At 43.0% G+C, this 12,272-nt stretch overlaps 1 protein-coding gene across 4 annotated transcripts in view; it reads right to left on the reverse strand.

The window, feature by feature from the left end:
* Window positions 1-2,143: 2,143 nt before the first annotated feature.
* Window positions 2,144-12,272, reverse strand: part of MICAL3 (microtubule associated monooxygenase, calponin and LIM domain containing 3) — a 205,268-nt gene continuing 195,139 nt past the window's right edge. For all 4 annotated transcript variants that reach the window (XM_081926663.1, XM_081926665.1, XM_081926664.1 and 1 more), the window contains 4 exons: window positions 9,999-10,064; window positions 6,997-7,096; window positions 6,325-6,398; window positions 2,144-6,231 (listed from right to left, as the gene is read on the reverse strand). In XM_081926663.1, the coding sequence (XP_081782789.1) occupies window positions 6,047-6,231; window positions 6,325-6,398; window positions 6,997-7,096; window positions 9,999-10,064 (425 nt within the window). In that variant the 3' untranslated portion in view covers window positions 2,144-6,046. The remainder of the gene's footprint in view (window positions 6,232-6,324; window positions 6,399-6,996; window positions 7,097-9,998; window positions 10,065-12,272) is intronic.

A 12,272-nucleotide genomic window follows, 5' to 3' on the forward strand; every position in this document is an offset into this window, starting at 1 on the left:
TTAAGACAAGGGACTGTGCCAGTTTTATCAGCATGTAGTTCAAAGGGTTCATTTGCTTGAAATAGAAAGGGGTGGGGCGAGAATGTGGCAGACTTGAACTGCAGATTCATACATTTCAAAATCTTCCCCACACTGTCTTCTGAACTTCCTCTTTCCTAGCAATAGAAAGTGAAACTGACAGCTGTTTTTAGCATGTCTGAACTGAGAAGTTATGAACTATGTATGTATGCTTCACTCCAACTCCTATCTGATAACAGTACTCACAACTGCCCTGCCACATAGGCTGTGTCTCAAGGTCACCCAGGAAGCATCAGGGCTATCTATCTACGAATCTGAACTTGGGTCTCCTTCAATACTTAGTGCCAATGTCATATTGCCTGAACTGGCAGTATATAAATGCAGTATATAAATGCATGCATATATATATATATATATATATATATATATATATATATATATGCCAATGTTTTAATTTTATTTATTAAATAGTTATTCTGTCCTTCCTCACCAGAGGAGACCAGGGAAGCAAAAACAGGCGATAAAGCCATAAAAACATCTTACAGCTCATTCCAGTACAGATGCAGACAGTGAAAGATCTCAACTTAAAAGGCTTGTTGGAAGAGGAAGGACTTTACTATTCAAGCGGAGGGGATTCCAAGGGTGGGTTCCACAACTGAGGTGCTGGAAACTGAGTTCCAGGGAGTTCCAGCTGAAAAAAAGCCCTGGCTCTGCAGATTCATGTATCCGAATATCCGGCTTTCTTACTTACTTTCTTGGTTGTTTCTGCTGTGCTGGTCAGTGGTGGCCATTTTCAGGCAACAACTATGGAAGAGGGGACTGATAGTGGACGAATCAGAGAGCGGGGGTGGGTGGGAATCAGACAAATCAGGGAGCAGGAGAAATCAGACAAATCAGTTTGGGTTTTTTTGTTTTCACTTTGTCTCTCTTTTGCTGATTGGCTGTAGTGATTTCAGGAAGAAACCATGGTCAGAGGGATGGGGTTGAGGAGAGACATAGCAAACCCTGCATTACAAGTGTTCCCATAAGAAATAATGGAAATTGTGGGCTCATTATGTGAACAATTTCCTGGGGACACATTGTGTTTGTTAAGCAGAAGTTGCATGTATATGCTATTTACATGATTTATTATATTTGTTTTGATATGCTCTGAAGGCAGCTTTTAAGTAAAAAATTGGCCATAGCATGTCAGGCTGCTCTGAAAACAAAATATTTTTTTTCAGCATCTTGAGATACATCCTCTTTTGCTTTGGGGTATTATATATATATAAATGAAACGTCCACCATGTTATAGAACTTAAGCCACCAATGAAACACTGGAAACACATCATACGAGTTGTGGTGGATAATTAGGAAAGCAATAGAAAATAAAATTGTCAATATGGTATAACGTCTTTATAAAAGTCTATGGTGCTCTCAAACTTGTAATACTGGGTTTGTGCTATAGTGGTGCTATTGACATTCTGCTCATGCAATAGGACTTCTAATTCCTCTCCTATCCCTGCCCCCCCCTAAATGAAAACGGTTCCAGATGGTTTGCCAACCCCCTAGAACAGATTTTTAAGGGGAGAGAAGGGGCAGTAAAGGTAAAGGTACCCCTGCCCGTACGGGCCAGTCTTGCCAGACTCTGGGGTTGTGCGCCCATCTCACTCAAGAGGCCAGGGGCCAGCGCTGTCCGAAGACACTTCCGGGTCACATGGCCAGCGTGACATCGCTGCTCTGGCAAGCCAGAGCTGCACACGGAAACGCTGTTTACCTTCCCGCTAGAAAGCGGTCCCTATTTATCTACTTGCACCCGAGGGTGCTTTCAAACTGCTAGGTTGGCAGGCGCTGGGACCGAGCAACGGGAGCGCACCCCGCCGCGGGGATTCGAACCACCGACCTTTCGCTCGGCAAGCCCTAGGCGCTGAGGCTTTTACCCACAGCGCCACCCGCGTCCCCTGAAGGGGCAGTACTGTTGCACAAGTGTAAGACTTGCAGGAGCAAAATGGCAGCATTGTGCACAACTGTGTGTACTGCTCTGCATCTCAAAAAGGATAGTGTAGAACTGGAAACGGTGCAGAATAGGGCCGCCAACAATTTGCTGTTGGTGTGAACCGTGAAGCAAAATCAAATTCCAATGAAGTAAGAAAAAATTAATGACTTTATTTTTTATTTTTATTTTTTTAGTTAGTTGGTGACCTGAGGTGCTAAACTCTCAACACCAACAAAGCAAGTGTGCATAAGAACGTACAGAATGAAATGCAACCAAAAATAGGAAGTAAAACGGGTTGGGATGTTTAGACATGAAAACAGGTACGGTACACAATTTCCTGTTACACTGCACACACACCAACAATAAAACAGTCTGAATATCAGAGTTCCCACCTGTCCCAAGGGGAAGATACCACAGTTCCTTGGGACAGGGTTGTTTCACATACATACTTCTTTATATATATATATATGTATAAAATTAAATTACTGCAATGCCATCAAAACATGACATCCCTTCCTCCAATAGCTTTAGTGACATTCTCATCTACCTTCCTTGCTTATGAAGCGCCACTGCTAGTGCTCTTGAAGGCAGCAGTTCTTTGGAAGCCTTCTGTCCTCTTATCATGCATCGAGAGAGAAATACCCTCCTCTACCTCTTCATATCAAACAGACTGTTTCGTGGTACATTTTTATTGCAAACAATCACAGCATTTTCTTTTTTAAACATGAGGTTGGAAAACTAATACACCACTTTCGTCTCAGGGCCCAAATGTAAACATTCTGTTAAATACATTTTCTTAAAACCTTGCGGGGAGGGTATCAACTTTTTTCTTTTTTTTGGCCATAAAAAGAATTTGTGCTACTGGGTCATGCAACTCTGGATATATTTGTCGATGCTCTAAAATGCCTTTGACCTGGATGTATTTTAAAAAACAGATTAAAAACCCAGAGGACGCAGCAGGTGTGCTTGTTACTTCTGTATTAGCACCGTGTCATAAAAGGAGGACCAGACACTGCATTTAAAGAAACCTCTTGACTGACAGCAGGATCAAGCACAATCAACACAACATATTACAGGAAATGTTAAGAGTGGAAGAGGAAATATGATTAATGCTGCTGGTGCTGTCATGGGCTCTAAAACCCCTCTCCTCTCTCTGCAAGGGAGTCTTAGCTGCCCCAAAGAAGTCTGGGCTAACTAGAGGCAGAGCTACACAGCTGCACTGGAGCTGGGAAGAACTTTCCCTTCCACTTTCTCAGACAGACTGTTCTACACTCATTCCACATGCAGCTATAGGCAGCTTAGGAAGAAGCTTAGCGTGTCAACGTTTTCCTACAGTGAAAAATTCAAAGAACAGATAGAAGTGAGTTAAATTACGACCACTTTACAGAACAATCCCATTTTCTCAGTTCCATTATAAATTGCACCAGGCACAGCAAATTTCGATTTGCCTCTTTCATGTGGCTAGACACCAAATTTTAACAACTGAATTCTAGCTCCATCCTAAACGAAGGGGAGCTTAACTTCCATTTTGCCATACACTCCCCTGTTGGTCTCTATGGATGTCAAAGATGTTGTCTGAGACAACTGAAGTTATATGTTCTTTTTCTTCCTCAATTAGGGGTGGCTAACCTTTTACTCCCGTTGGACTCCCATCAGCCCCATCCAGCATGCTCAGTAGCCAGGGATTATGAGAATTGTAGTCCAGTAATATTAGGAAAGCCAGAGATTAGTCCCCTCTGTTTTGAAAGCTACAAATAAACACCACTTCTAGTGAACACCTCCCCCCAAAGTCTCATGAACCATTAACACACAAGTCCTGCTTGTTCTGGGACTATATGTGGTATCAATTTTGCCAGTGTAGCATCACAATCTTTCAATATCTTAATATTCAACAAATGCCAGGCATGGTACCCCTTTGGCACAAAATCTTCTGACACTACATTTCAACACATGCTGTTGTTTCAACAGCTTTCTGTTCAGCGTCATCAGTACTGACATTTTATTAAACAAGGAAGTGGATGGGTGTTTTAAAACCTTTCCCCATTTTCTCTCTCTAGCTTTCCTGTTTTGAAAACACAGCATTTCCTGTTTTGAAACCCAGAGATAAGATGGTGGCTGCTTTAAAGGACATGCCTATTTCTTGGGATGACTGCTTCCCTAAAAAAAAAGTTCATTAAAAAAATAGTCTGCACTTTGTTTGGAGACTAGAACTACAGCTTTCTTTCTTTAAACTAAGCCCAACTGGAGCTAAAAAATGCGAATGGAAAATTCTGTATGTGGCAGGTCGGCACTTTTGAGAAAGTTATTGTGAAAGACATGGTGTGCTTATGGAACCTCTCAGCTGGTTATAGACAAGAGTCTATTCTGTGTTATTTCCTATTTGCTACTGCACTGTAAGACCTTTTTCTGAGCCAACTGAATGAAGGCCTAGGACAAAACCAGTGGGGCTTGTGCTAATCCTTCCCTTGGGAGGCAGATTTTTACAGAGCCAGCATGTGTGGGGTTTTTTTAAATACATGGGGTAAAGTGGCAATGCCACAATTATAATTACAAAAACCTTAAACAGCAGTAGTTAAAATAAGCACAGGTTTGCCATTCAGGAACAGAGGATATGGAGTGCAGGAGCAAAGTCTGCCATCACCACTCAGCTTTGTGAGCTCTCTTCGTGAGGATGCAGCTTAATTGAGAAGACACCCTACCTGGGAACCCTGCCTGCATATTTCCTAGGGTTGCCCCTCAAAGTGGTGCAGGGAAAAGTCCAAAGTACATAAAAGCATCTCCTCTCCACATCAAAAGTAGCGTGTAACTGTAACAGCATTAATAGAACTCTAATAAATAGGTACAGGGAAAGGGAGAACAGCAAATTAAAAATAAGAACAACAAAAGAAAAAGGTTCGGGAATGCAGCAGGCACACAGATTCACCACTCAAACATTTGCTCACTTCTTAAAAAGGTATAAAACCCAAATCTTTCAAGTATTAAAAAATAAGTTAATAGACATTAAAGGGTCTAAAGTGACTAAAGGGCCCGGGTAGGTCTTTTGCTTCATTTCCAACGTGCAAAAAATAATAAAGATATATATATCTATAGATATAGATATATACACAAAAAAACAAAAACCCATTGAGAGTCCATTCTTGGGGGATTCGAAGCAAGGGGTTTCATCCAAGAGCTCCCGCAAACTGCTTCATAAGTAACCCATTTTCAAAATCAGCACTTTCCAGTGTCAAAATTGTCACAAGGTTCACAACAGAGCAGTCTAATGCCAATGGAGACAGGAAAAACTGTGACTTTCAGTCCAGAGCATTGCATGGCAGAAAGGGGGGGGGGATTACACACTCTTCCCCTCTTAGAACAATGGCAACTTGTGGAGGCTGCAGCAAAGAGAGCTAGTCCACTGGAGCCCGTATCTCCTGTAGAAACCACACAGGGCAAGTATTTCATGTCAGCCAGCCTTCCAAGTCTCCAGTCCTCTCTGAATTCAGGGTTCCTCCATACCCAGACAATAATGGCAGCTTCAGGCTTCTTTGGTGAGGAGAACCTTAAACATACACACAGTGTGCTCTGGGGTACAGAGTGGTTTGCTCTCCCGTGGGCTGCTGCAGGGTGATGCTTCAGAAGAGAGTAGCCACTTCTCGCCTTTGTATTTCAAAACAAAAACAAGAACACAACCAGCTAAGTAAATATGAAACGGACAAGCTACGGCCCACCTGAATTGGTTAAAGTTGTGGTGTATTTTTTTTTTTTTAATAAAATGTTTTCATCTCATTTTTTAGCCTCTCTCAGAGATCACAAAAACTCAATGGCCTCTTTGCACAGGTCCTTGAGGAAGGCACACAACCTCAGCTGACCACCTCAGGCTTGGGGTTTGCAGGCCTCATACAGGCCTCAGCACTTTTCGATCCAACCCCCTCTCAGGAAGAAGCACCCAGGCGCTGCAAGAACCCTCAAGAGGTTTCTATGCCAAGGTATCTCCTCCATCCAGGCAGCTCCAGCCAACTTGGCACATGCCAACTGGACAACGCAGATCGGCAGACGAGTGCGCTGCTAAGCTCAGGACCAGTTTAAGTTGAATCCCTTGGACAGCATGACTGCCTCTAGGTCCTTGTCTTCTTCCTTCTCCCGGAGTCGCTGCTCTTCCAGGAGGGCCACAAGAGAATCTCTCTGTTCCACCACCTCTAGCATTTCATTCAGGATCCTTTTCTCTTCTGACAACTCTTCATCTGTCTTCAGGTGATCTAGGAAAGAAAGGGACAAGCAGACTTGTCAAACTAGCCAAGGAAGTAGCTGGGGCTTTCTATTGGGAACCAGAGTACATCGATGAGACTTACCTTCCACTGCCATCCTCTCCCGAAGTTCTTGCTGTAGTCGGCTTTGCCTGTCCTCCAGTTCCAACTCCCGAGCGCTGCAAGGAGAGAAGAATAGGCAAATGTCTGGTTTGGGTTGTTTCAGCAGCAGTCTAAGCTACTGGCTTAAAAATCTAACATGCTCAGGTAGTAAAGTGTTCCCTTTCAGTACTGATTGTAAGGCAACCCTTCAGTTGTACTAAGAACCTTGTTCAGAACAACCTCCTTTGATGAACATACATGTTGGTTTTTCACCTAAACCCATGTTGCGGAATGGTCAGAAAGGCAGATGAGAAAATAACAGGAAAATGCCAAGTCACTCCATCTGGCCCCTACTGCCCACTGCACATCAGGGCTGAGCTGCAAGGGATAAGATCTTCCTTCTTACATTGACCTTATTTGGAATCATGAATGCGAAGGAAATGCTAAGAGAACCAGGTCTCAGCAGCAGATCACTTCATCAATTTTATAAAATTTTATTTTACTTGGGGTGCCTATGGGTCTCCAGAGCAACAGGATTCCCATCTGTACATTGTCACCACAGCAAAGGTGAAGACAGAAAGAGGTTCCATAACGTATCTCTGCCTGGGGATAGTTGCCTCGTCTTTCCCCTTCTCTGCGTGGACCAAGCATGCAGAAATTTCTCTCCTTACTCACAATATCATGAGCTCCGACTCATAGCGCACTAAGGCATTCTTCTCTTGCACCAGCTTGAACCACTCCTGCATCAGTTTGGGGTCGTCCTTCTTCCCCATGCCTGCCAAGAGAACAGTTTAGGTCAGCTTGGAGAAAGATTCCCGCCATTTCCATAAACCCAGCAGGCAGGCAGGCAGGAACAAAAATGGGAGTGGGGCAAAATGTGCAAAGAAAGCTGAGCTAGATGCTGCCAGAGCACTCTTGTCAGATCTGCTTGTTTAGTTTGTCTATGGCACACAGGAAGGAGGGTCACCTCCAGTAAAAGAAACAAAAAAAACCCCACTGGATCCATGTGCCCTGAATCTATCTTCCCCATCACATCTCCCACCAAACCAATAGCCATAATTACAGTCTCTTTTCAGTATTTTTCTTCTGTTGTCCTTTTCAATTTGGACACTTTCAAACATAGGTCTGACACTTTCCAACACTTTCCAAGAAAGCCTACCTGTTTCAAGCCATGTTTTCTCACTCACACCTTACTCAACACCCATTTGTCCACTTTACATATAACTGTAGAGCAATTAGTGAACAGTTCCTTGGTGGGCTGTTTCAGAGTTGATTCTGGCTCCTACCAGTATTGTAGTCTTATGTGCTGTACTCTCCCCTTTTCAAGTCACCTGCATTAACTTAATGACGGAAAGCAAACAGTTCCTGACCACTGCTATCAATAATTTCCCTTCCTCTTGGCTTTATCAGTCACATCTGCCTCAATGTGTCTGCTAGAGATCCTTCACTTAAACAAAAAAACACGTATTGTGTGGCATAAATGTGGTTCAATCAGTTGAAGTTCACCAGCTCAAGACCACTAGTTCATGGTAGAAAAGCACAAGAAGAAAATCTGCTCACATAAAAAAGAGGAAGCATGGTACTTTCCCAGGTATAGTCACACCTCAGGTTGTGAACGTAATCTGTGCGGGAGGCACGCTTGCAATCCACAATGCCGCATCTGCGCACGCATGTAAAGCAATTCAGCGCTTCTGCGCCTGGGATCATTTTGCGCTTCTGCGCATGCACTGAAACCTGGAAGTAACCCGCTCTGGTACTTCCAGGTGCGGCGCGGTCTGCAACCTGAAAACACGCAACCCACAGTGTTCACAACCCAAGGTATGACTGTATTTTAATAAAAGCTTAATCAATGAAAACCAAGCTAGTAGACCCAGTAGAAAAGCCTGATATGAAATAAACAGCATAGCCATTTTATGCTATTTTAGAGAGCTACATCCACAACCCATATCTAGTAATGAAATATGCAGCTCTTTATGGGTAGCTGTTTGGATTCAGATCCTAAAAATCAGTTTGGAAGCAAGTGAAGCCCTGGTTATGTGCTTCTGATGATCAGGGTCTTGGCCTAACCACTGTTGGCCCAGAGGGATTCCAGCTGTTTCCTGCACCAATCAGATTTCACCATCCTATCAGAGGTGTCGATAGTTTAGGAAACTGGTACATGGCAAGAACACAGTCAAGTTGCAGACAGGGTTAACTCCTGTTTCTCATCCATACCATAGATGAGTTCTCATCTCATATAAAACTAATGGGAACATTTATTCTAAGGAAAATATGATGCAAAATCTGTTCCTACTTATGTGCAAATGACAAAATATTTGTATTAGACACTATTCTAATTATTCACAAATGCAGACTCTTCTTATGGGGCTATGGAAGCCCAAGGGAGACACTCTAGAATGGGGATGGTCAGCTACCAAGTCAGATCCAGCTACCAAAAGCATTATTATCTGTTCCTGGTAGTGCTTATCAGTACTGGATGGCACTGACTAATGCGTCATTTGTAATTGAGGATGTCTTTATGCAACAAGACATTATTTCCCATCACGGTCAAGAAAACAAAGTGGTCCAGAGGTTCTTGGTGGCCCTGTTCCTACCACTTATTCTCAGGTAACGAGAATTCTCCTCCTCTTCCAAAACCACCAACACAGCTCCAGAACACAAGAAGCAAACAAACACAGTACGAAAATCTCACCCTAGCCAATCATGGCTGTGGATGGCTATACCTATCCATTGCTTGGTCCCAATTAAGCCTCTCTGAGCATCTCTGCACAAGGTGCCCTCATAGCCATGGTGGAAAGAGAGAAGAAGCTTACACATGCAGATGCCCAGTGCATTGGAGCCATGAGAAGCACTGGGAAATCTCCCCACCCTTTCCACTGTGAGGATAATCAGAAAAGAAACTTCTGCACAAAACAGCCAAATACATGTCAACACTGACCTATGGAAACTTTTGTTCATTTGTGGGATGTAGATATATTTTATTATTATTATTTTTAGACAGCCAATGAGCAGAGGGAGAGGCAGGGGTGGGGAGGAAAGATGAACACTTGATGAAAGCACACCATGAAAAGCAGAGAGAGTGGTTAGCCGAAGTTATACATGGCGGTCACATTCCACCCCTTTCCCCCCATGCCTTGGGAAATGGAAACACTTCAGTGGGAATCTGGTTCCACTTGGGATAAAGAAGATGCTTAGCAAGATACGGACTGCAGGAGACCAGTATGGATTATGGCAGATCAGGAGGTTGCCTTTTCAAAGTCAAGGGTTGTTGGGGAAACCAGTCATTACAAAAGACAATATGCCTTAACCCATGTGTATTATTTTTTTTAAAGGAAGTAGACTCACACCCCACTCCCCTGCAAGATCATCCAACATGCCAAACAGAACCCTTAAGGCATGAAACTGATGCCACTACAGTCATTTCTGATCAATTGCGCCAATAAACTTCAAGACTATCCTTATCCCCACAATACACAGCTGAAAAAAGGATACTGTACCTTTACGATCCTGCCAGACACACTTCATAACAAGGTTGTTATAGAGGGTTTCTTTGAGATTGAAGGAAAGAAAAGTTTGGCGGTGAGCCACTTGATATTGTTGCTAGCTCACTAGTGTCTCTACACCAATCCAATGGCGGTTTGGGAACGGAATGGAGGGAATGCAAGAAATTACATTACCTTCATGGGCACAGCAAGGGCAGAAGGAGAGAGGTCTACGGCGTGGTGTCCCGGCATTGGGCTCAACTTCAATAGAACCAAAGATGGGAGAGGAAGAAAGGAAGGGAAGAGGAAGTTGGAAGTGGAGAGGAAGAGAGGAGGAGAAACAGGGTGAAAATAAACAGACAAGCAAAAGGACAAAAAAGCACAAGAGTGAGAAAGAAAGGAAACAACAAGAAGAAGTAGAAAAGAAAATAATAATACAAGAAATGGAGAAGCAGAAACAAGGGGAACAGTCTACAGATGGAACATCCTTTGCCAACACGAATAATGGAGAAGAGCAGACTGTGGCACTGGGAGGGGAAACAGTGTGGGCCACAAAAGTTACTGGGATAATGGGGAAATGCCAACACTTGACATTTCTTGTGCTTGGTGACTTTTCACCCTCCATGTCACATGGTGCAGTTAAGAGATAAGAGCACTAAGAGGAGGGTGGACAACATTAAGTTTCTAAAAGACCAGGAGAGCAAATAGGTTTTAAAAGGCCATCTTGAAAATTAGCTTGGCACATTCCATGTGGTTTTTTTGTGACATTGTCCAAGGAAGTAGGTTGACAGTGGCAAGTATGTGTTCAGTAAACAAAGGCAGATCATGGCGCAAAACAGGACTGACTGCCTATGATGGGCAAACAAACCAAGAGTAAACCAGGGATACAGAACCTGTTGTCTCCCTGCCCCAAAAGATTTTGGATTCTCATTCACCCCAGTCAACATGGCCATAGTCAGGGTGATGAGAGCTGTAGTCCAGCAGCTTCTGGAAGGCCAAATGTTCCCCTATCCTGGGTCTAACCAAAGCCTTGACCGGTATTTTACACATATTCATGCATAGTTTGTATTTCTGGCCCTGCCAATATCAAGGGTAGACAGAAAGTTGAGGACTATGCCCCACTGGTATGTTTGTTTGTTTGTTTGTTTGATGGATGGATGGGGGGGGGGAAGTTTGAGTATGTGGCAATTAATTAGATATAACACAGTAAATTAACATTTCCCAAATTTCTGATAAAAGAGGTAGTTTGTATTAAAAAATAATAAAATGGGAGGAATAATTCTCAAACTTACACACTCTGATGCAGAGAATAGCCTCTTCCTATGGGTTGGCACTTATGGGAACCATCAATTATCCAATGAATTCCTCGGTTTGGGAATTATTGCGGTAGATTATACATAAAGAGATGAATAATCTTATAGAATAGGGATGAGGAACCGGGTGCTGCTGTGTACAGAAGCCCCAGCAACCAGCTGATCATTGGGGCTTGAGTAGTGCAGTCCATGATGCTTTGTTAACCCCCAGTGATCTATATATTACAGAAAGACCTGTGGCCCATTGACTAGTCTGTGAGTAGAACGGAAGTGAAAGAAAAATGCCACTGTGTAATAAGGAGCGGCTGAATTTATAAAAAAGAGGACATTCATAACCCACTAGAATCAGATCTACATGCACATATAATGGTGAGGGAAAGCCTCAGTTCTCATTTACGAAGATAAGGTCTGGGAAGGGAACAGCTTTTAGAAGGGACCATCACAGAACTAGAGCAGTAACACACAGGACAGACCAAAGTTAAAAGGGAGGAGGCACATCAGTTTGCAAATAGTGTGTGAATGAGCAATGTGAATCTCTCAACAGGAAGAAACATGTATACTCAGTGTGAAAAGGGTTAAAAGTGCATCACATATACATGTTACATGGTGCCCATCTGTATGTGAAGACTCATCTTCTTTGAAGACATTCCATAGTATCCCCAGACAACTTTTCTCTCTCCCCCCCCCTTCCAACAAAACCAAACAACCAACAAATTGAATGCCTTAAAAGTATTTTTGTCGCTTGGGAAAGAGATCCATGAAAATCCATGTCGTGTAACAATGCACACAGGTTTTTCTTTAAAGTGGCAATGCAATGGTGCTTTGTTTTTACTTCACAGGTCTCCTTCAAGGCCTAGTCTTGGATAGATATGTATTCCATTCTTAGTATGTGTAAAAAATACAAGAATACAAGTGGGTTGCTTGGATTAAATAGTTCTAAAATGCACAGTCAAGCTGTACACCAAAGGAAATACTCTCTGAATATTCTTGCATTTGCTGAAGTTCTTCCTCAGCCATGATTAAGGTTAAGATGACCTTTATGTTTTGCTTTGAACTGGGTGGATCCCATGGTGTACTGCGCTGCTACTAGACCAGGCTTCTATGCCGATTCAGTGTGTATCAAGGCTATATATGGAGCTACTACCACTTCCATGGT

This window comes from Podarcis melisellensis (assembly GCF_964234715.1).
Source record: "Podarcis melisellensis genome assembly, chromosome: 10".
In the NCBI taxonomy this organism is placed as follows: domain Eukaryota; kingdom Metazoa; phylum Chordata; class Lepidosauria; order Squamata; family Lacertidae; genus Podarcis; species Podarcis melisellensis.